Source organism: Megalobrama amblycephala, linkage group LG20 (genome assembly GCF_018812025.1).
Source record: "Megalobrama amblycephala isolate DHTTF-2021 linkage group LG20, ASM1881202v1, whole genome shotgun sequence".
Taxonomy (NCBI): domain Eukaryota; kingdom Metazoa; phylum Chordata; class Actinopteri; order Cypriniformes; family Xenocyprididae; genus Megalobrama; species Megalobrama amblycephala.
The window spans coordinates 30,601,426-30,627,306 of record NC_063063.1 but is presented as its reverse complement, the minus strand read 5'-3'; the positions used below and the strand labels follow the sequence as shown (position 1 = coordinate 30,627,306).

The following is a 25,881-nucleotide window of genomic DNA, read 5'->3' as shown; positions in this document are numbered from 1 at the left end:
TAAATGACGTCACTGTGTCATGTCGACGGGCAGTGTGCGCCATCTTGAAGCGAAAGCAAATCACGGGCAGATCCCGCTCTCGTTGATCCCGCGCGCCTCCGCTCGCTCTCATTCTGCGCTCGTTCACACCGTCCGCCCGGCTGAGCTCGAGGATAAGCCGCACTGAAAGCTCGAGGCACAGACACCGGCGATGATGGCAGGTAAACGCGCCGCGCTGGGGGCTGTGTTGGTAGGCGGGGGCGCGAGCGGTAGCAGTGCGGCCTAAACATCAAACCAGCCCCCTTAACTGACACTAAATCAAACCCTCATACACTGCTTTATCTCAGTATGCATGCTCGCGCGGGGCAGGGCTCCGAGTTCAGCGTGATTAAATGCTTCTGAGAGGTTGATCTGTGCATGCATTTAAATGTTGTTGTTGTTGTTGTTGTTGCAGGGGTTGGTGGAGGCAATGATTTCCAGTGGTGCTTTTCCCAGGTCAAAGGAGCCATAGATGAAGATGTTGCAGAAGGTAAATAATGGGTTGCATTGGTCTTAAACACCCTTGGGTGAGTAATGCATGAGTGAGTGATGAGGAAGAGCGGTGTGATAGGAAGAGATGGAGTGTTGTAAATCCATGAAAATGTTTGCATTCATCTCAAAGATTAACATTCCTGTCCAAAAAAGTATTCCCACACTTTTTCAAATGTATGGAGTGAAGACGAACGACAGATCTTGTACTTAAAACTTTTTGTATTGCAGTACAGTAAATATTGTTGGGTCTTATGACAGATTGCTTGTGATGTTCCTCATCTGTAAGTCGCTTTGGGTAAAATCACCTGCTAATAGATGTAAGGAATAATGCTCAGTGTGTATATATATATATATATATATATATATGTATATATATATATATATGTATATATATATATATATATGTATATATATGTATATATATGTATATATATATATTTATGTATATATATATATATATGTATGTATATATGTATGTATATATATATCCAAATTGTTGTCCAAGGCAAGATACCACAAGAGAACATGGTAAAAAAATTTAACTAACCATATTTTCCTAGGAGTCAGTACATTAAGACAAATGTTTTGTATTACAAGTTTTCTAAAATGTTATGTTTAAATATGCAAGTTAGCCATGATCTAATTAATGTGCACTAAATATATTTCCAGAACAGAAATCTGAACATTGGACAAAGCTTGTTGACATATTAGAGGTTTTTACAGAGGGGATTTTGTATACCACTACATAAATCAGATGTATTATATATGTATGATGAATCAATGCATTTTCACCATGTTTAAAGAAATAAAATGTTCTATAAATCAGGCATATGATACGAACAAACCTCTCAGTAAAAAACTCCAGAATATAGTTTAATAATAATGAATAACGTTTGGTGTAAGTGCTACTGAAGTGGAAATTTCTGACTCCGGAAATGGTGTTTTAAATATATGTTTTGTATTTGAAATCCACAGATGCATAAAGATGTGTAATAAAATAAAACGTGTAAATGTGTAATTTGGATGTTATCTTTCCACTAGTCTGAAAGATGATGTTATGGAAACAAAATAGCCTGTAATCTCAAGAAAAAAAGAAAAACAAAGGTTTTGCCTGTAGTGTCTTGCCTTAACTCTGACTAACAATGATAAGTAGCGGTTGATTGACTATTTTTTAAGGAGAACAATATGTCAGTTTTAGTAGGAAGTATGTCAGCGTGGGAAAGAACGCAGTGTTCGGCATACTATTTTGTGAGGTTTTTGATATCATGAAGGCAAATGTTGGCAAATGAGCAGTCAGCATAGTACAGTAGTAATAAATCCAAAAAATGTATTGATATGACATGACACATTCTAGATTGATAGATGTGTCTGCTGGTGAGGGCGTCAGTGAGCATGTGTGTTGCATTCTGGGGCTCCAATAGGGAAGCACATCCTGTCTTTGAAACGGCGGAAAGCACGTCCAACTGGTCGGACCAGCTCACATTATCCATGTGCCGTGTCCGAGGGTGCGCTCCATCCAGAGATCAGTGAGTGAGGCGTGGGAATACGGTTGTGCTTAGGAATCTCAGAAAGCAAATTGACATTCATTGTGGTGCTGAGATTTTTTTTTCTTTGCATTTATATGTAATTATAAAGACCATCCATGCTATCTCCTGTTTTTGAGCACTTTTGGCCAAGTAGGTTTTTGGGAGGCTTTTTTTGTAGTTTCTGCATTGTATTTTTGCTGAATCAGGTTTGTCGCTTTGTATAAAACAAAATGCAATAGTGTTTTATATGACACTGTTTTATTCAGTTCAGAGAGATTTTTTTTAAAGGAAATCTGTCATCACTTACACATTCTCATGTCATTCTAAACCCTTGAGGCTTTCATTCATCTTTAAAACACAAATGGAAATATTTTTTAATGAAATCTGAGAGATTTCTTTCTCTTCATTGAAAGTTTCATCACTCTGATGGTTTGAACTTTCATAAAGAGTTCATAAAATAAATCCATATGAAAGGAGCGGTTTAATCCAAGTCTTTTCTATTGTTTTATATGGTGAACAGATTGAATTAAGGATTTTATTCACATATAAACATTGATCAATGAACATAAAGCTCAACCGTACTTGCTTGATGCGTGAGAACAAACCTCATTGGTTCTTGCGGAAGCTCAAACGATCATCATTGGTTGTCGCACATCAAGCAAGCATGCTTGAGCTTCCGTTTACCAAATTTTAGTGCTCTGTGTGTACGCTCTCTGGTCGATGTTTATACTTCAATAAAGGCCTAAAAGCGTGTCTCATGTCTCTTCAGAAGACTTTGATTAAACCGCTTGATTCATATGGATTACTTTTAAGATCTCTTTATGAACGCTTTGAAGCATTTGAGTTTTGGGTGAATAGACTCTCAATGACAGGACAGTCAGAAATCTCTCAGATTTCATTAAAAATATCTTCATTTGTGTTCCAAAGGTGAACAAAAGTCGTATGGGTTTGGAACAGCATGAGGGTGAGTAATTGATGACAGATTTTTCATTTTTGGGTGAACAATTTTACAGTGACTTTGTTGAGTGTTGTTTGTATAGTGGTGTTTGGTTGTTGATGTTTTTGCCACTTCCAGGTCTCCAATGTGAAAAATAAAACGGATTTCTAGGAAACGGACACATGTTGACTTGTGTAATATCATCTGAGCAGACTGGGCCTTATGTGGAAGAGAAGGTTATTTAGAGATCACTGTGTCACTAGCTAGACTGTGAAGTGTTACTTCACATTAATTCCTTTCCACTGAATTCTGTGGATATGGGAATTTGTAGGCCGTAGTGATGATGCATGCTAATTTGGATTCAAAATAAAATTACAGTATTGCCTCTATTGTGTATATTTTTTTTAGCAGACTTTCAGACTTACAGGATGCAAAGATAAATGCGGACTGACTTTCTCGCACTCAATGTAGTACACAGCTCTGAGATAGTCGCTGGCTCACAGCCAATGTGTTTTCCATCGAAGTAATTCCTAAGTGTGAAGACTTCCGTTTTCATTTAAATTCACTTGTGGAGCTTTTGATTTTAGAGCAGGGACCCAAAGATTAGTCATAAGAGGTTCTTATAGTCTTAATAACTTGTTGCATATGTTTTACTGGACAATGTGCAAAATAGGGTTCATAATCACATTGGCTATTTCATGTCATATACTGATTGTTTGTTAGACTCATCAGTTAAGTATACATAAGGTGTTGTCTTTGCTCAAAGTGATATGCCTGTTGTTTGAGCAATAAATAGTCAGCTATTGTTGTCAAGTAGATTAAAAAAGAACAAAAGTGCAATTTTTTTTTCACATTTTCTGTTAGCTGAAAGTATTTAATATTTTTATTAAAAATATATACTTAATTACATTTATGTGTGTGTGTGTGTATATATATATATATATATATATATATATATATATATATATATATATATATATATATATATATATATATATATATATATATATATATATATATATATATATATATATATAATAATTTTTTTTTCTTTTTTTTTTTTTTTTCAATGTATAGTAATAAACGGCAGTATTTTCATACACACATTTGTTTTTGTTTTGCAGTAATAAACTGCCATGTTTTTGGACACACGTTTGTGTTAAAATGATATTATGTAAATTTCTATTTGTTTTTAAATCATGGTGTATATACTGTGAATTTTTTCATCTTGTCCGCAAGGCCAATTCACACCGCACCAACAAACGGCAAAAAACTCAGTTTGTTGGATAGGTGTGATACCCCTGTTGGCATCTGTTGGCGTTGGTCGGAGTCTGTTTTCACCCGACTGACCATGTTTAATCGGCGTTTGTTGGGTCGTGGAATGTCTGAGCAGTGTGAACAGTTTTCCAACAAACGACAACAAACTCTGATGTAATCTGACATGGCCACTAACCGTTGCCATGACGATGATGCTAGTCCCCTGCAAAGACAGCTGTTTGATCGCGCCGGCGCCTCATGCACACAGAACAAAGCACTAGAAACGTGACATTGCAGCTTGTTCATTCTAAAAAAAATAAAATACAGTAAAAAAAAAAAAAAAAAGTTATGCAGGGCTCTACAGTGCGCCCATTTCACCCGCATTTGCTCCTGAAAATAACTGCGTGCGACTGTGAAAAAATATTTAGGCGCACTATTGCGAGTGACCCAATCAATTCTCATGAATAGATCTACAATCGAGATAAAAAGTACAACTCCCAAAATGCATCTAAACTGAACAACAGTTATGTTTCGTTCTGCAATCGGCTGCTTTTCATGCCTTAATTCAAAGACTTTGCTTCAGTCAGCAGAGCAAGTGCAAAAGATGTGTGCTCCAAAAGAAAAATGTTACCGTAGAGCCCTGTATGGCTCAATTTATATAGTCTGTAGTGCAGTCCATGCCGTTCAGCTCCACTGTGGTGTTGCCAAGCACATTTTTGCTCATGTGAAGAGGATTATTTTTTTCCATCAATACTGGAACGCATGTGAAGTACTTTATATAATAAATATAAGTAGCCTATAGTATCCAAATACATCGCGAAATTGAAATATTTGGATTCGTGCCGAAAGAGAGAGGTAGGCTTATAAGCGTGAGAGCAACTCAGGTTTAACGTTACCTTCGGTTTCATTTTAAATGAGTTTGTTTTGGCTTGCTTATCTACACATGGTTGTATATGCATATGGGTCGCGTCAATAAAGTGTCGCGCTAAAAAAAAAATAAAAAAACGGTTTATAGGCTACCAATCAGATTTCAGGTTAGTATTTTTATGTTTTGCCTCAATACTTGAATACAATGAAAATATATATGATACTATATTATTAATATAATTGCCTGGCAATATTGTTAACATTGTTACACATATACAGTTGTGGATCACAATTTTTCCCAGTCAGACTCATTTGTCGGTGTTTGTTGGTGCAGTGTGAACATGGCCGTTTCTCATTGACTTCTAAATCCAATAGCCAACTTGTTTGTTGGCGTTTGTTGGTGTTTGTCGGTGCGGTGTGAATTGGCCTTAAGTTGGTTGTGTGCTTTTTATTCAGCCTTGAATGACTTTCAAACAGGAAGTGAGTAATTTGTGGGAAGGACTGCATTGCAAACTCCCTTAAAGTTATATGCTCATGTTTATGAGGCCATAATTCAGTTGGGATGTCACATGGAGGGTCTCGTTTAAGTGTGCTTGTGTGGGATGGGGGGAGGTTCCCCTCATGATCTTACCTGTCGAACATGGCCGCACGGCACCCCTCGCTCATCCTCCCTGCAGGCGAGCCAACGCCATCCGTACCGCAGCTTCTCCCAGGCTCTTAAATCTTCCTCTGTCTTCTGTGTGCTGCTGACAGCCACAGCCTGGAACTGTGCTATAATGGCCTCTCCCTACCTTTCAGGATGGGTATGTGTGTGTTTATCTCCGTCTGCCTCTCACGCCGGGTGCTCCGCTTGTTTTTGAGCTTTACGAGGTCAGGCTTGGTCTGCTTTTCCTAGCGGTAACGGACTCCTCTGTGATCTAACGTGTTGTTTGGGTTACTGTATAATACTGTAATTTGATCTCGTTTCGGGAGGTGCTGATGTAATGTTGCTGTAGGTTGTGGGGGATGTCCGAGGTGGACGTTTAGCAGCTTTAGGACGAATCGTTAACGTTTGCTCGGATGTTTTTTTTTTTACGAGGTGGTCATGTACCTGCCTACGCTTCCCCCGCTGCTTCTGCGGCTGTTTGTTTGTGTACAGTGATACAGTACAGTGGTGTTTCCTCTGGATCTGTACTTGCGTCTTTTTCAGATGCACAGGATAAAAAAAATCAGGGTAATTAATGACCATCACGGCCATAGTGAATCTCACAAAAACATGTCCAGGTCACACAACACCCCAAAATCAAGACAAATATTTTAAATAGTGTATATATTTTGCAGAAATAAAATTGTTTTATTGTAAGATGTTTTGCATTTATATATTTTTATGATAATTAAACCTTAAGCATATTTTTATATTTTTATTATAAGATTTTCGGTATCCGTATAACTGTTTTTTATTATTATTATTATTATTATTATTATTATTATTATTATTATTATTATTATTATTCAATATACAATGTTTTTAATATTTCATTATTCACATTTATTAGTGTTAATATGTTTGCTGTCATTAAACTAACATTGTACATTATATTAAATAATAATGATAATTACAATAAAATACAATTATTTTGACGTAGCATATGGTGATGTATAAAGAGACATCATGTAATGTTTTTTTAAATTTTGAATTTATTAAATGTGAATGTCACTTTAACTTGTGCACATCTTATTTTCTATCATTAAATTACAATTTATTGTTATAGTATATTATATTAAAAATATTAACAAAAATACTATTATTAGCCTACTTTAATATAATATGCAAATATAGTATATTTAGATATACAGTAGTATTTAATATTTATTTTAAATATTACATTTATTAAATATGTGACTTAACTTTTTGTGCACTTTTTTTTGCTTAATATCTTAAACATTATTGTAACTGGAATAAAGGGGGAAATTGTGCTTAATTGTGTGGTTTATTACTGTCACAACAATGCAAAAAAAAAAAAAAACTGTAATGGTCCCCAAAATAGCCTAAATTTTCTCTAAGCTAAAATGATGGTATCTATTTTTGTTGATCTTGGAGTGAAATATGAGCAGGCGTGTTCTTGCTATGTTTCGTGAGGTTCACCCGCTGATGTTTCTGAGTCATCAGATTCTCTCTGTCGCTGGTGTGACTAGAGATTGATTAATCAGACAGTTCAGAACACACACGTACAGAGACAGAGGCCTTTGTGTGTTTGTTGATCATTAGCTGATCCTTCAACTGAGGATTTCTATTGGTTAGGCCTGCTGGATTATGGCAAAATTATCACACGATTATTTTGGTCAATATTGTAATCACGATTATTTGTGACTTTAAAATAATACCAAAAAATAAAAGGAGAAATATGGAAAACTATTAACTTTAATTGGATCCCCTTTTCCAACAGTTCAGCCTCTTGAGCTACACCAGCCACTTTATTTCCCCTTTGTCCTTCTAAAATAAAGTTTTGCACGTTTCATGTTGTGAATTGATATACGTTTTTATTAATTACATATTTAAGTCATATAATATAAAAGTTATATAAATGTCAGCTTGAAATGGAATAAAGATAAGTCAGATTAGTTTGGATGTTAAATTATGTTCTCCAACTCAAGACTTAATGTGGCACGTTCATTTTTGGGCAAGTTAAGTCGTTGCACGGCATATAGAGTTGGTATACATGAACGACATTGGGGTGGGCAAGAAGGGCCTATCCCCCCCCCATATTAATTGTAGTCATGGAGTTTACCCATGTGAGCTATCAGCTCCCCTATAATTTGGAGTGGTTAAGGCCCGGGTATACTTCATTTTCCACATTCTGCTCCGTCTCGCACACAGTTGAGTTCGCAAGCCTTTCAATGTATACTACTTTGGCTGTGAGCGTGGAAAGACGCATTCTAGTGGACTTATACCCCCTTTCCACCAGCACAAACCGGGTGCTAGTTCAGAGCTAGTGCCAGTTTGGAGTTGGTTCAACTGACGAGCCTCCTAAGAACCGGTTTGCCTTTCCACGGGCTAGAGAGCACCACAGAGCCAGGTCTTACGTCACTGTATACGTCTCATATTTCACAGCAAAACTAGCGCTGCGGCGCCAAACACAAACACACCAGGCTCGTTTGAGATGCATCGGCTTCTCGCAGAGCGCTCGGCGCATGACATCAAAGCTCCGCGAGATCGATCCAAAAGCACAAGGAGTCGTATGCTCTACAAACGCTCCCGCAGATCCGCGGCACCCGCCGAATCGGTCCGCGCTGTTCCGATGCATCTCGAACAAGCCTTCTGTCAACAATCACGGATGTTTCACTACTGTTGATGCTCGTGGCTTTGCGAACCTACATCGGCATCCAAACACGGCTCGCCGTAATTTGTATATAGACGGAGATTACGATCGAGCTGCTATTAGCTCGATTAGCTGCTATTTCAAAAATGGCGGTCACGGGTGTCTTGTTGGTCACGGTAACCCCATCCGCAGCCCCTGACCCAAGCTGTTCTTACTTCTAGCCCAGCAACGTTTTGGTGCTACTTACGAACCACTTTTCCTGGTTTGGAGCTGGTGCTTTGTGTGTCGAAAGACAAAGAACTGATTTGAAACTAGGCTCTGGCTCCGAACCAGCACTCAAACTGCCTTGGTGGAAAAAGGGTATTTGTGGACTTTGCTTTCAAGCACTCAAGTCGCTTTCAAGTGCGCTGTTGTGCGCGCACCGTCTACGCGGTCACAAAAATTGGGCTGCACATGGATGGGCTGTGTGGGATGTCTGCGGACACTCCTGAGGATAAAAATTACGTTGCGTGGACCGCCGCGGAACGCGGATGGCCGTAGTATGCTATACTATGGACTTGAGTCAGGCCTCCACAGATATCGCGTGTCATAAGCGAGATCCAAATCCACGTGAATGGCCCATTCAGGGCACAAGCAAGAAAAACGTACTGTTCAGAGAGTCAAAGCTAGTCCACAGTCTAGTATATGTTGGCAACCTCAAAGTTATTTTTGACTGATGAACACTGCATCACGTGAAAGAGAATTTTCTTGCTGCATTGTATAAAAACATACATGAGAAACACCATGAGACAGGAGAGACTCTAGAACAATGCAGTACTGAACATTGAATGTAAATTTGGATAAAACTGATAATTGCATTCGCTTTGATGGCGTGCTTGGTGGGCGCCGTTTAGCCCTTCACAGTGGCGTAGCAGATGGGAACGCAGGGCATATTATTTTTTATTATTATTATTATTAGGCTACTTTTATTATTAAATATTACTGTTCCACAAGATTTTCATAGCGCATCACTGCATATCTGACTCTCTGCAAGGATAATAAAAGATTAGTTAGATAGCTTACTCCTCATTTCAAAAACAACTTGTTTAACATTAAGCACTTACGAAACTCATTTTTTCCACTATGGGCCATGAGAGAAATATTAAGAAAAATTAGATTTACTTCTAATCATCTCTAAGAGAATATGCATGTTAATTTCCCCCCAACTCGAGAGTTAAATGTTGCCCATGTTAGTAAATGTATTATTATTTTCCACATGAAGTCATAAGGGTGAGTAAATTGCATTCTCACATTGGATTGGGTGGTACTCTGTGAACCGTTCTCTTTCTGTGTAAACTGAAAACACAGAAACGAAGTCTTTTTATCCGTGTATCATATCATAACCTTTTTTCTTTTTTATTAGACACTAGTAACTATTACCATTTTTAATCAGATATCATGTGAAAAAACCTGTAGCTAAAGCCAGCTGTGCACAAAGACAAAAGGCCGTACGGATTAGTTTTTCATTTCGTCAGAGGTTTGCTCAGAGTTCTCCATTTTGATTTGTTGCTCATCAGCGTCTCTCACCTGATGTGGAGTTTCCTCATCAAATCCACCACAGTAAAGAAACCAAATGGCCATTATCTTTGTTTCAGTTCTATAAATGTACAAGAGACATTTGATTATCTCTCATACTGTGTTTTTGGCATGTGAACCGTCTGCTAAATGAAGCCCAGGTTTGTGTGCGTTGAGCTAATTGTTCTGTTTCAGGAACACTGAATCATGCCTCTGTTTGTGTCCCCGTGTCCTTCCCTCTGAGCGAGAGAGATCAGAGAGGTGAAGCGGCAGGGGTGGAGAGAGGAAATGATCCACACTGAACATAGATTTGTTTTTCAGGTTAAAACATCTCTATTTAAAGGGTTAGTTCACCCAAAAATGACAATTTTGTCATCAATTACTCATCCTCAAGTTGTTCCAAACGTGTATGAATTTCTTTCTTCTCACAAAAGAAGATATTTTGAAGAATGTTGGTAACAAGACGGTATAGTATCTTCTTCAGGTTTGGAACAACAAGCTGTTTGTGAATATAAAAGGTCTGCAAAGTTTCATAGATCAAAGTGCTGATAAATGAAGTTGTCTCCCAAACGAGTTGTCAGTAATTCCAGTCTGTCTTCCTGCTTGAATCTATGTTGGTTTGTAACATCATGCAAATCTCTGGGCTTCATTGGCTGCTCACGTACAACGTCTACTTTGATCAAACACTGTAGTTGTTGCTGAAGTCTGGAAGAGTTTGGTTCATGTTGTCGATATGTCACCGCAAAAGCAAATCCACTTTCAAGGAATAAGGACTTGGGCTCACGTGTTAAACCAACGGCATTGTTAATGTTCATATCTCTGTGCATACAAGTGCTGAGGAAGTCACCAGAGCTGAAATTCAGATATAGTAATGGGCGTTTTGTTTCCAAAACGTGCTGTAAGAGGTAGACCAATCACAACAGACTGGGTCGTCTGACCAATCAGAGTAGGCTCTTGGGAGGAGAGGTTTAGAGAGACACTATCATTTATCGAACAGTGTCAGAAAGCACTCGCTGTGAGAAAAGAGGTGATGTGCAATGTATATTATGTGAAAATTAAAAAGACCTCCAAAACAAAATGAGGAGAATTTTAAAATAGCATAGGATAGGAGCACTTTAAGAAAGGCAAACATTTTTTTGTCTTTGGCTCAACATACAATAGCCGCTTTTCCACTGTCGGGCCAGTGTGAGCCAGGACTTTTAACAGGCCAGGCTAGGCTAATATCCTCGGACCTGTAGCACCGAGCCCAAAACCACACTGCATTTCCACAGTCGGGCCAGAAGCCGTTTCAGCACTTCGCTGAAACCCGCCTGTAACACGCCTCTCTGGAACAACGTCACACAAACCCATCATTTCAACAACAAATGGAAGTTTTATCAGAAAACTAATCCGAAAGAAATCACTGGAAACTAGCGAGACTAACATGATAAAAGCAGCCTTGTTGGCATTTTGTTGTTTACTTAAAGATTTAAAACCCAATCATCAATGTTTTACCACAGTTTTACAATAATAAGTGATACTTTGATCATAATTAATTCATTTGTGTCAAGATTGCACATTAGTCACAGAAATAAAGTGGTATTTACCGTTTTCACAAAAGAGGACACATACTTACTCAGGCATGTCTGTTTCGGTTTATTTGTAGTCACAGGACAGTATGTTTACATCACATTTCGAAAAAATGATAATTTTTACAAATTTTCCAACAAAAATACAACCTGAGGAGCTTTAGCACTCTCTCCAGTGAAAGTCCCAACAGTTAGATTTTCAGTCAGAAAAACAGAGTTGCTTTATTTTATGAAAAATGTGGAGCTAAATATTCATCAGACAGTCCAGTATAAAGAGACGAGACATACTGACAGATAAAATAAATACGTGATTGTGATAGCTGATAATTTGTCTGATTTTTCAAGCAGTCGTATTTACCATGTTTACTATGGTAATAGCACGCATAGTCTTGCATCGCATATAAATATTTTTGCCTTATACGGTGATCAGAATCCACATCGGATCACAAACAGACGTTATTTCAACCACTTGCTTTGAAAACACTAAAATGATTTGAAGTCTTTAATGCTGATGTTAGCTGGTAACCTTTATGAAATCATCTGCTGCCATCTCTAGACTCAGATAAACTCTGCCTTTGTTCGTAACCATTCCCTCAAGCCCGAGCTGGCCCGCTTTGGACTAAGGTATTCGGCGGGCCAAAAACGCACTAGCATGCCCACTTTTGGCCCGACAGTGGAAACACGGCTAATGACCAGTCTTGCACACTGCACAGTAAGACCAAGAACATGCATTTAGAAAGCTGAGTTTCTAGAGTTTTCTACTTTCTTAAAGCTGTGCATGTTGAATGTTTGAAATGCTTGATTGTCTCATCTTTCTTTCTTCCTTCCGGATATACAGCGGACATTATCTCAACCGTTGAATTTAACTATTCTGGGGAGTTACTAGCCACAGGAGACAAAGGGGGAAGAGTCGTCATATTTCAGAGAGAACAGGAGGTGATGCAACCCAAAGATTTTTGTGGTTTCTTTTTTTTAGAAAGTGTGACGCAATAAGTGTTAACAATTGTGTTCAATGTTTCTCTTCACAGAGTAAAAACCGCCCACCCTCAAGAGGGGAATACAACGTGTACAGCACTTTTCAGAGTCACGAGCCTGAGTTTGATTACTTGAAAAGTTTAGAAATAGAGGAGAAGATCAATAAAATCAGATGGCTCCCGCAACAGAACGCTGCACACTTTCTTCTGTCCACAAATGGTATGAAGAGGAAATTGAGCTTTTGCTTGTGTTTTTGTGTTTTGGTGCACTACTATTGAAAAGTTTGCGGTCGGTAAGATTTATTTATTCTAAAGTAATTAATACTTTTATTCAGCAAGTATGCATTAAATTTAAGTGCAGCCTTAGTGAGCATAATATACTTTTTTCAAGAATATGAAAAAATCTTACATACCCCAAACTTTTGAACGATAGTTTATCTATGGCTGTTCCAAAAATATTTGAGCTGCCTACCTAGACAGTATTTTGATCATCCTGACAAAAAGATGGTGACACATTTTGCACCGATTAAAGGAAAACGTTGTATTTCATGCATTTGTCTGTTACTGATCTGTATGTTTTTCTCTATTTTGTTTTCTCTTATCGAAAAGACAAAACCATCAAACTATGGAAGATTAGTGAAAGGGACAAACGAGCGGAAGGATACAACCTTAAAGACGAAGACGGAAGACTGCGAGATCCGTTTCGAATCACATCACTACGGGTTAGTCTGTCTCTCTTGTTCCCATGACATTCTGAGTTTCAAGTGCAGCCAGTAGCTGTGCGGTGAAGCACTGGTTTTTAGTTAATAAATATTTCATGATATAAAGTCATTCCACTGATGTTTCCAGAACTTGTGGTCTGTAGAGTACGTGCTTTGCAGCAGTACATTTTTTCAATACCGCAGTAGATGTATATGTCCAGTTGTCAATGCGGCTGGACTGGTTAACGTTATTTACATCTGATAGTGATGAAGAAACATGTAGAGAAAGGGACATTACAGAATTTTGGAAAAACTGTACAACAAACATTTCCAAAACGCTTACGGGAAAAAACGAAACTGCCGCCGCGTTCGTTCCGTAAGTAGACTAGGGAAGGCGTAGAACATTCAGTGTAAGCGTTTTGAAGAATGCAGAAACGGAAAGTACGTTCAAAGCGATATTTTGTTTATATACGGTTGTATTTTTTTTGAAAATGACCGATAGTTTCACTAGATAAGACCCTTGTTCCCCGTCTGGTATCATTTAATGCTCTTTGAAGCTGCATTGAAACTGCAATTTGGACCTTCAACCTGTTGGTAGCCTTTGACATCCACTATAAGGAGAATAATCCTGAAATGTTTTCCTCAAAAACCTTCATTTCTTTTTGACTGACAAAAGAAAGACATGAACATCTTGGATGACATGGGTGTGAGTAAATTTATCAGGAAAAGTGTATTTAAAAGTGGACTAATCCTTTAATTCAATAATACAGCATTGTTCAGTGTTGGTGTATGGTTCCTTAACTAATGTTTAGCTTTAGATGTAGAATTATTTGATTAGTTAACTTTAATTAAAAATAATATATACTTTTGTTCATTGTTAGTTTAACTATTGCATTAACCAGGGTGTCCCAAACTGGGTTTTCCGAGAAGATGAAAAGCTGCTAATTTAAAGGTGGTACAGAGGATGTTTTCGTCGACTGAGTTTTTGAAATGAGAGCATGCGGAAGAACAACCCCCCTCCTTCACAGCTCATTTCAAGTGAACGCCTCCCAAAACTTGTGCACGAGTGTTTGTTTACCACCGGCATTCGCTGTGTTATTAAGCCGGGCACACATTTAACGACTAGCTAAAACATTCTGACTGAGCTCAACATACAGCGATTGTTTCCTGCTCCTGAAGCAGATTTATATTCTTTCACATGGAATTTGAACACCGACTGTAATCACAGACTGAAAGCAACTGGCTCTGACTTGACGCGTTTGAGCGCGATCAGTCATAAGTATCAATTTACATTCATAATCGGCCTTACAATCGTTAGGCCGCGCACACACTTAGTGGATTCATTATGTCGGACTCACCGCAGGTAACTCATAATCTGCAGTTGTTACTCCTGTCTCCTGACAAAAACATGCGGAGTGTGGAAAGTTACTAAAGCGCGCAGCCGTGCGTCTCTCACAAGGAGCGTCATGGCAGTGATTGACAAGCCAGAGGGCCAATGTTTGGCTGATGTTTTTAAGGCCCTACCTCGGGCACAGATGATGTATATTAATAATATTCCTTTCAGTGCACCTAATAAATAGTCTTTTATCAGTTAGTAAAGACAGTTTCAAGTAACATTGCAAAAATGTATAAAACAAAACATCCTCTTTAGCACCTTTAATTGTAAAAAAAAAATAAATTTTTTTTAAATAAAACGTTCACTAAAAAGGATTTGTCGACCTAAGCACACGGCGCGGTCAAAGTTCAAAATAGTTCAACTTTTGCTGCTGCGCTTGCGCGACCAATAGCAACTGGGCATCCAAACAATCGAAAAGCAAAATGGATGAACAGCTATTGTCTGTGTTGGAATTTCCAGAGCTATACGATACAAGTTTGCTGGTCGTATAGAGACATCGGGAGAAAAGTTGTCATGGAGCCATGACAGACACTGTCAAGAGCTGCTCTCTTTCTTCTTCTTACAAGCAGGGCTAGTGCTATCGCTTGCTTCTTAGCACGGGACATATACTTTGCTGCTGACCGAACATGGAACGACAATCAAATGACTAGACGTATAGAACTCCGGCTACAAGTTTGGAAAACTCTTGCCTACTGTGCTCTGGCCAGCGTAGCACAAATCGCTTTGTATCTGAAGGCCTGCGCTGAACCCAGCGGCGAGCACAGAGCATACCGCATCCTGTGTGAAAGCCCAATTAGACATATGTGTGTGTGTATGAATATATATATGAATATAAATGTTAATATATTTAAAGGTGCCCTAGAATCAAAAATTGAATTTACTTTGGCATAGTTGAATAACAAGAGTTCGGTACATGGAAATGACATACAGTGAGTCTCAAACACCATTGCTTCCTCCTCTTATATAAATCTCATTTGTTTAAAAGACCTCCGGAAAACAGGCGAATCTCAACATAACACTGACTGTTATGTAACAGTCGGGATCATTAATATGTACGCCCCCAATATTTGCATATGCCAGCTCATGTTCAAGGCATTAGACAAGGGCAGCCAGTATTAACGTCTGGATCTGTGCACAGCTGAATCATCAGACTAGGTAAGCAAGCAAGGACAACAGCGAAAAATGGCAGATGGAGCAATAATAACTGACATGATCCATGATATCATGATATTTTTAGTGATATTTGTAATTGTCTTTCTAAAGGTTTCGTTAGCATGTTGCTAATGTACTGTTAAATGTGGTTAAAGTTACCATCGTTTCTTACTGTATTCACGGAGACAAAAGAGCCGTCGCTATTTTCATTTTTAAACACTTGCAGTCTGTATAATTCATAAACACAACTTCATTCTTTATAAATCTCTCCAACAGTGTGTAATGTTAGCTTTAGCCACAGAGAACTATCAAACTCATGCAGAATCAAATGTAAACATCCAAATAAATACTATACTCACATGATCCAATCCATGCATGCAGCATGCATGACGAACATCTTGTAAAGATCCATATGAGGGTTATGTTAGCTGTGTGAACTTTATGCATTGTATTACTGCACTTATAGTCGAGAGCTCGGGAGGGCAGGGAGCGAGAGATTTAAAGGGGCCGCGCAGCCTGAATCGGCGCATAGTTAATGATGCCCCAAAATAGGCAGTTAAAAAAATTAATTTAAAAAAATCTATGGGGTATTTTGAGCTGAATCTTCACAGACAAATTCAGGGGACACCTTAGACTTATATTACATCTTTTGAAAAGACGTTCTACGGCACCTTTAAATGTTTTTTGTTGGTGGTGGTTTAATATTTCATTAAGTAACTGGTTGTCTTGCAGGTTCCTGTGCTGATGCCAATGGACTTGATGGTGGAAGCCAGCCCACGCAGAATATTTGCAAACGCACATACATATCACATCAATTCCATTTCAGTAAATAGTGATTATGAAACATACCTTTCTGCAGACGACCTCAGAATAAACCTCTGGCATTTAGAAATCACAGATAGAAGTTTTAGTATCCTTTACATGATCTATGACCTTTTTTATTTAAATATGTACTCCCTGAATTTATTTTGCTATAAAGGTGTTTATCTATATATTGCTAATTGTGCTTAAGCAGTAGTCATGATTTAGTTTTCATGACCACTCTCCACCTTTAGAACTAAACTGGCTGTTTTATTTGCTGCTGTACCTCATTTAAACACCCTCTATGCATGTGAAATAAGGTAAAGTGCCTGGGTTTGTGCACTTGCCTATCTCTTAAAGGTGTGCTAAACGATTTCTGAGAAACACTGTTGATATTTGAAATCAACACCTAAACAAACACACCCCTCCCTCCATTGCTCCGCCCACAAATGCAGTCACTAACAGCTGGTGCATCAGACGGGTCACGTAATTACAGATGAATTGGCTGTGATTCAACAACAACAACATCATAGCACATCTTGGTTCTGTGAAGCAGCAATGTTACCCACGAATCAAGCAGAAACAGAGCAACTTCGGCGTCCGTTTTCAGGCCTTCCTGCTTTCTAATGTCTCTCCAGCACTGGAAACCTTTCCAATATTAACGCTCTTACCTTATTGTAACCCTTCTTCTTCCAATTATATTCCTCTGATCTTTTCCTCTGGTAATATCTCATCTCTCTTTCTACAAATGTCCTGCTTGCCCACACTCTCTTTCCCCCTTCATAAGCGGATACGCCCCTTATTGCCTTATTACATGGATTGGTCCGATCCACTTTTTTTCCTATTTACACGGCCAGGACTATATTCAAATTTATTTTTTTTCAGCACACACACACAGCATGGACATGTCAAATATTCACAATATTGTGATTTTAAATTTTCAGAAGCATTTCTCAGAAATTGAATACTGCACCTTTAATAATAACCTCTTTGCAAAGCCTGAATTACATTCTGACAGGATTGTGAAACAATATAACCCTTTTAACAATTGTATTTTAGTGTAAAACGTACTATTTTTGTAATATTGGAAGGCTTTTGTTCAGAAGCCAAATCCCCAAGTAATGACCAAGGCCTGCAGCGGTGACATCTCAACCGCTTTAAAGTGTGTTTGAACGTCTTTCTGTTGGTTTCCTTTATTGTTTCCCCCCTCAGACATTGTAGATATAAAACCAGCCAATATGGAGGAGCTGACGGAGGTGATAACAGCAGCCGAGTGTCACCCACACCAGTGTAACGTCTTTGTATACAGCAGTAGTAAAGGAACCATCCGTCTGTGTGACATGAGGGCCGCCGCGCTCTGCGATAGACATAGTAAATGTAAATATTTTAAGTCAGTTTCTTTTCTTTTTTTTTTTTGTTTTCTTTTTTTTTCCACTTTTTTTCCCTTTTATATTCTTTTCTCTTTATTTTATATATCAGTCGGAGAGTCTGAACTTTCTGTGCATGTTCCCTGATGCAGTGTCCTTTCCTCCTATAAAAAAAAATCAGCCTCACTTTCTAACAGGCTGTGGAAAGTTCCCATTTGGTCTGTTTTTGCAGTGTTTAATGTCAGCAGGGCCTTATGTTACGTAATCACTGGGTTATGTAATTAATCGAACGTTCTGTTCTCAACTTAGACCTCACTCCAGACCAACAAAGCAAAACAGTAAACTCTGGTCATTTTACTTCCTGTCGAATCTGCTCATTTTAAAACAGACATGATGAATGCATGAAATTGAAATGTTTGGATGGAATAAATGGACTGATGGTTTTCTACTGTCTTTTATTTTACACTGTGCAGTATGCACTGTATACAACCCAATGTTCTTCACAAAAAGGAAATGGAACATTATGATTTCACATGATCCTAGGGCTGCTCGATTATGGCAAAAATCATAATCACAACTATTTTGGTCAATACTGAAATCGAAATTATTCAACACGATTATTGGCACAGAAAGCAACCTAGGGAACAGCATCTCATTTGTGGCTTAATGCGCTTTTAATAACGGTTTAAAATCAAGCACATCCTGCAGTTTAGCAGCAGTAGATTGCTGAATGTAAATTTCAAAAGAACAGCATTTATTTGAAAAAAGTCTTTTGCAACATTAGAAATGTCTTTATTATTATTATTATTATTATTATTGTTTTAATCTATTTAATGCATTTAAAATTGAATTATTAAATATAAGTAATAATTTCTTTCAAGAAATAAAATCTTGCTGATCCCAAACTTTTGAATGGTAGTGTACATGTGCATTGTGCACTTCATGCTTTTACATTTTCTACTCAAACAAGCTGTTTGAGTTGAGCTGCTAGTGAGAAATGTCATAAATTTTGTGGTTTTGTTTCTCAAGTTTTTGAGGAGCCAGAAGATCCCAGCAGCCGGTCGTTCTTCTCAGAAATCATCTCCTCCATATCTGACGTCAAGTTCAGTCACAGCGGTAGATACATGATGACACGCGATTACCTCTCCGTTAAGGTTTGGGACCTGAACATGGAGAACCGGCCTGTAGAAACCTACCAGGTACAGTAGAGGATCTGATTATTGCAACAACTGGCATTCCAGAGCATGTCCTGTCACGTTTGGCTTGTTTACAGAACATGGTGTTTCACGTCTTTGATTAATACATTCTTCAAATAGTGTCGGCACCTCCCCAAAGTTTCACACAGTGCTTAAATGTGTCTTATTTAATTGATATGACTCTTTGTTTTTTTTGCTGATTCACATGTGCTTCTCTGTTTTTAGGTACACGAGTACCTACGTAGCAAGTTGTGCTCGCTCTACGAGAACGACTGCATTTTCGACAAGTTTGAGTGCTGTTGGAACGGTTCAGACAGGTGCGAAACTGTATTTCAAGAGGATGAATGTAGAGTTCTACGTTCACACAAAATTTTCCATGAGCTTCTTCCCACATACTCTATTGAAGGCCCATTCCCACACTTCCACACCTTAAAGCAGTTTAGTCTATTATTTATATATTAGACATTTAGAACTTTGTTCTTTGGAGGGTGGAAACAAGCCTGCTACTTTTTCTTTTAATACTATTTATCTTAGGTTTGTCATTATTATTTGTCATTATTATTTGCAATTTGTGTGGATGACATATGCCAAATTATTTGTGCATGTAAAGACGGGGTAATGGTAGGATTCTTGTGAAATATTTGATGGATGAAACTACTCATTAAAAATTAAGTGGAAGCTACTTGGTAAGCCCACAGTTTAACCCCAGTTTTTAGATTTAAAAAGTGAATCATTTTGATAATCAGGGCTTGACATTAACACCGGCCAAATGCGGGTGGATCTCAGCAGTGGTGTGTAACGCAGTCACTCCTACTATCCACTGTGTTGGGTTGATTTTTATATATAATATAGGGGAGAGCGGGGTAAGTTGTCACACTCTTCACACTCTTCGTAAGAACTCCGTTCATCTTCGGAACACAGTTTAAGATATTTTAGATTTAGTCCGAGAGCTTTCTGTCCCTCCATTGAAAATGTATGTACGGTATATTGTCCATGTCCAGAAAGGTAATGAAAACATCATCAAAGTAGTCCATGTGACATCAGAGGGCCAGTTAGAAGTTTTTGAAGCATCAAAAATACATTTTGGTCCAAAAATAACAAAAACTACGACTTTATGCAGCATTGTCTTCTCTTCCGGGTCTGTTGTCAATCCGGGTTCACGACTCCGCAGTGACGCTGCTGATGTAAGACGCTGCTGACGTGTTATCTGGTGCGCCCGAGCTTCGTTTACAGTCTGAGGGAGACGCACGCTGTATTCAAGCTATTCTACATTGTTTGTATTTTGGTATTGCTATATTTTTTAAAATGGTGCGTAAGTGTGCATGTCGTAGATGTCCTAATCGCCAAAAACAACCACGGCGACGTAAAAGTGCATTACCAACGCCGACAGATGAAAGGATTCAATGGAATCAATTCAATGGAATCAATTCAATGGAAAGAATTCCGGAAGAGAAGACAATGCTGAATAAAGTCGTAGTTTTTGTTATTTTTGGACCAAAATGTATTTTCGATGCTTCAAAAACTTCTAACTGACCCACTGATGTCACATGGACTACTTTGATGTTTTTATTACCTTTCTGGACATGGACAGTCTACCGTACAAACATTTTCAATGGAGGGACAGAAAGCTCTCGGACTAAATCTAAAATATCTTAAACTGTGTTCCGAAGATGAACGGAGGTCATACGGGTTTGGAACGACATGAGGGTGAGTCATTACTGACATAATTTTCATTTTTGGGTGAACTAACCCTTTAATGTCAAGCCCTGGCGATAACGTTTACTTTAATAAAATGAATGATATTATGTACGAGTTTTTATTTCTAATTGGTGTTGATGAAGTGATACTTGAACTGAATCAAAATAGTTGAAAACATTCACGCCTACAAATCAGATGTTTGGTCCTGCAGCAAAACAAATGCTTAACGGTGTTTAAGATGCAAACAAAGGTTCGATCAGTGGCGTGACTGATTGAAAACAGTCATTATTTTTCAATTGGTGGTGCAGAAATTCTCAAACTCAAAAGCCTGTGGAGACTGCGTTTAGGTAACCTAAAACCTACTATAAGTAAATGGTGACTAATATTTTTTTTTTTTTCTTTTCCTCCTCTCTCATCGGCCCTGCTCTTCCCTCCTCCTCAGTGCCATTATGACGGGCTCCTACAACAACTTCTTTAGGATGTTTGACAGGAACACGCGCAGGGACATCACACTGGAGGCGTCGAGGGAGAACAGTAAACCCCGTGCCATGCTCAAACCCCGCAAGGTCTGCACCGGCGGCAAACGGAAGAAAGACGAAATCAGCGTGGACAGCCTGGACTTCAACAAGAAGATCCTACACACCGCCTGGCACCCGAAAGAGAACGTCATAGCTGTGGCCGCCACCAACAACCTGTATATATTCCAGGACAAAATTAATTAAAAAAAGAGAGTGATTTAAAAACCAAGAAGAAACAAAAATCAAGAGAAAAAGAAACATCCCCCTCCTCCCCGTTTTCCCCCGGCCCAGGTCGGAGGGCGCTCAAGAAATGTCGTACTTTGCAATGATAAGCCTAGTCGTTAAATCTGTAAGAGAAATATGGCCCCGTTGTCATCCTGACAAAGAAGAGAAAGCACTTGTTTTTCACTTGTAGACAAGGAAGCTGAGAGACGGATCGTATATTTTGGAAAAAGAAAAAACCTCTTTGAGAGGGTGTCAATAATTAAAAAAGAAAACAGGAGAAGGCCAATTTCAACCCACCCTCCAACGACGGAATCGGCACCAATCAGCATTAAGACCACATCAACTTCGCAAAAGTCCTACATGTATTCGTCTTTCGGCCGAGCCTTACGTTTTTATGATTTGACGACCAAAATTACGGAAACGCACCAGGATGAGCAACGTCTCGCTGTCAATCGTATGTACTTGCTGTTCGACTTTGAAATTCAGGCATTCATGAGCGTTTGTGTATTGCCTGTTAACATTCCTTCCCCTGGCCCGACTCTAAGGCCTTGATGTTCTACCTTTTTAAGCACTTAAAAACAGGTCTCCAATTTGGTCAGTGGACAGTTTCTTGTTTTTGTTTTCTTTCGTTTTTATTTTTGTTCCGTTTTTATACTTTTTTTTTTTTTTTCTTTTCTCATGCATAATATCTACTCACTTGACTGTATCTATATATTACACCATCTGGTGTCAAACCACTTAATAAAAGTAACATAACTACAAAGAGAAAGCGTTTTTACATTATGAGCAGGTATGTATGAATTTTATGTTCTATATTTGCATGTAGATCTGGAGCGCCAGTGGTTAAAATGTGAAATCATCCTGCTGAACCTGTATCGGCAGCATTATTGGGGAATTCAACCCAAAAACCATGGAATTATTTGTTTGACTCTCGGCGCAAACAAAATACATTTTCTTTTGGCCTTGATTTTACGATTTCACTTGCTTGTTTGTCGGACGAGTCTGAAGACGACAGCGAACCAAACGTAATTCCCTGATAATGAGCCGGTTGGGAAGCAAATCTCCATGTTGTACTACTTGAATTTGCAGTTGCACTGTTTGATTGAGGACATTGGCCATAAGCATCAGTATTGCCGTCTGATTCGCTTTAGATCCTGTTTTTATTTTGATATTAGTTATTTTTCTTATTCATTGATATAAAGGGATTCTACCGCCTTAAGTCTGCCCTATAACAATCCTCACCCGATAACCTCGAGGACTAGATGATCTCGACATCCCAAGTCGCCCGGATAACTTACCCGCAATTCTTCCTACATCCATTATTTTTCCTTATAGCACTCCGTTTGTCCGTTCATGTGCTGCTACGGTTCTTGCGGCTTAGTATTTGGACACTAATATACAAGATATCGTACGGTTGGTGACCAGCGTAGAACACTCAAATTGAAACCGATGTTGAGTGCCTCTAGAGACAAAACTGGCTTTCCTCCAGTCAATCAAAGTTAAACAGATCACATACAGATATTCCTAGCGCTCAATTCCTGCGCAAAAGAAAAAGATGTTGTGCAGAAATTGATCGTGCATCGGGATGTGATTTGAAGAAACCGGTGACAACATACAGTTTGTGTGCTGCTGAATTTTGACATGCGGCTGCAAAACTGATGTCAAAATGACAAACGTAACTTAACGGTTGACAAGTACAAAGTTGTTGTATAGCTGATTGTGACGCTCTTTAAATCTGGGAACTTACGGGTCGGTTACGTACACAGACCTTGTTCCTTGTTAATGATGATGATGATGATGATGATGATGATGCTAACATTGTGAAAGTGTACACTTGTTTGATTATTTTTGACCAAAGTTAAATAAAATTTTAATTGTGTTTATCTGAATCGACACACTGGCCAACACTTATTCAAATGATTTCAGGTAGCCTTAGCAAACTTTTTTGGCTATGTTTAATGTAAATATGGTATGTATACTGATTCCTATTAAAAAAGTATGTAATAAATGTGTAAAACTTCAGTATGGTTCAATGCCATGTGAACCGATTGGTGGGTAATATCCAGTTTTCTTGGAAATGTATCATGTTATTTAAAGTAACCATTTAATTCACAGATGCATTGCTTTCTCATTCTCCATCGATGCACAGTCATAATTGCCATTTTAAACTATAGTATTCAGGTCAATGCATTTGCATTGTGCAAAATCTACCACACTAGAACAGCATCCACATTTTTTTGAAATGCCTTTGCTTATCAATAAGACTATAGCATGTATATACTGCAAAATATTTGTACCCTTATGCTGCTGTTGAAATATAGAGATGCTTCAATAATCTGTTTGACTCCCTGCATAAAAATCTAACTGTTTCACTAAGTTACTACTTAAAAGACTACTTTTTTTGCTTACCAAACCATGCTTAAACATTGCATGTTTAATCCACTGATTGGTGTCCGTTTATATTTGTTTTGTGCTATTAATCCATCTTTTTTATAAATGTTTTAACTGTTGGCATTGTCTTGGTATTCGGCACAAACCTGTACTTTGCGTAGTATAAAAGACATGCTGCAAAAATAGTACGTAATTTGGTAGTATGCTAATCCGAACATTGTCAACTGGTGAGATTGTTCAAATAATGAGGAGATATTAAACATCACATTCAGTATTGCTTTCCATTCATTTGCCATGCCTGTAAAAGGAAGGACTAATCAAGCGTATTGCATTATGAGTTACAGTATCCCATGCACTGTTCTCTGGGCATTTTGGCAAATGTAGTACATAATCTGCTTATTCAGTTCATGCTAAAAATTGCATACTGTACACTTTCTAAACATACCCTTAGTCTCTTTTTTTTTTTTTTTTTTTTTTCCCAACCTTTGTCGTCATTTAAATTTATGTTTACAGCTTTTGGCTTATATTTCTGGGTAAGTATATTTAACTACACTACTGTTAGGGGAAAAAAAGGTCTCTTATGCTCACTAAGGCTTCATTACATTACTTCAGTCTTCAGTGTCACGTGATCCTTCAGAAATCATTCTAATATGCTGATTTGGTGTTCAAAAAACTTTTTTTTTTCCCCCAATGTTTTTCAGAATTCTTTGGGGAACAGGAATATATTTAAATTATTTGAACTATAATTGTTTTAGAACATCATAAATCTCTTTACTTTCATTTTTGATCATTTTAATGCATCCTTGTTGAATTAAAGTGTTAATTTCTTAAAAAATAAAAATAAAAAAAAATAAAAAAGGTTAACACTATTAGGTAATGTATTAACTACGGAAGAGGATTAGGGCCAAGCAATAATAAAAAAATAAAACCATCTCGAGATTAAAGTTGTTAAATTTCAAGAAAAAAGTCGAGATAAAATGTTGAGAATAAACTCATTAAATTACGAGAAAAAAGTCGTTAAATTACGACAACAAATTCGTTAAATGATGAGAAAAATGTCGTTAAATTGAGAAAAAAGTCGAGATAAAATGTTGAGAATAAAGTAATTAAATTAACGAATTTGTTCTCGTAATTTAACGACTTTTCTCTCATAATGACTTTATTCTCAACATTTTATCTCGACTTTTTTCTCGAAATTTAACAAGTTTTTTCTCGTAATTTAACGAGTTTATTCTCAACATTTTATTTCGACTTTTTTCTCGAAATTTAACAACTTTAATCTCGAGATGGTTTTATTTTTTTATTATTGCTTGGCCCTAATCCTCTTCCGTAATTAACTAACTTGAACCATGAGTAATACATTTGTTACTTTATTTACTAATCTTCGTTAATGTTAATGAAAATACAGTTCATTGTTTGTTCATGTTCACAGTGCGTTAACAAGATTTTAATAATGTATTAGTAAATGTTGAAATTAACATATACAGCAATTATTAATCTTTGTTAAAGTGCAAATCAGTATTGGTTCATGTTAACTAATGAACCTTATTGTAAAGTGTTACCAAAAAATCTTACTGACTCAAACTTTTGAACAGTAGTGGATATGTAATAACACTTATAACTTAAAGGGATAGTTCACCCAAAAATTAAAATTGTCATTATTTACTTGCCCTCAAGTTGTTCTAAACCTGCATGAAGTTCTTCTGTTGAACATAAAAGATGATATTTTGAAGAATGTTGACCAAACAGTTGCTGGTGCCCATTGACTTCCATAGTGTAGAGAGAAAAAAATACTGTGGAAGTCAATAGGGACCAGACATTGTTTGGTAAACCATGTTCTTCAAAATATCTTCTTGAGGGTGAGTAAATGACAGGATTTTCATTTTTGGGTGAACTATCCCTTTAATATAACCTTTAATAATACTGAAAACACAGAATCCAAAG

General features: G+C 37.7%; 1 protein-coding gene across 1 annotated transcript; it reads left to right on the top strand.

Annotated features, from left to right (window-relative positions):
- On the top strand, window positions 1-23,435 carry ppp2r2d (protein phosphatase 2, regulatory subunit B, delta). Its single transcript, XM_048169922.1, has 10 exons — window positions 1-200; window positions 434-508; window positions 12,357-12,454; window positions 12,547-12,712; window positions 13,102-13,214; window positions 16,474-16,651; window positions 17,755-17,919; window positions 18,939-19,108; window positions 19,331-19,422; window positions 21,246-23,435. Exons 1-10 carry the CDS (start codon window positions 191-193, stop codon window positions 21,523-21,525), a joined length of 1,347 nt encoding a protein of 448 aa, XP_048025879.1. The 5' UTR covers window positions 1-190; the 3' UTR covers window positions 21,526-23,435.
- The last annotated feature ends 2,446 nt before the right edge of the window (window positions 23,436-25,881 follow it).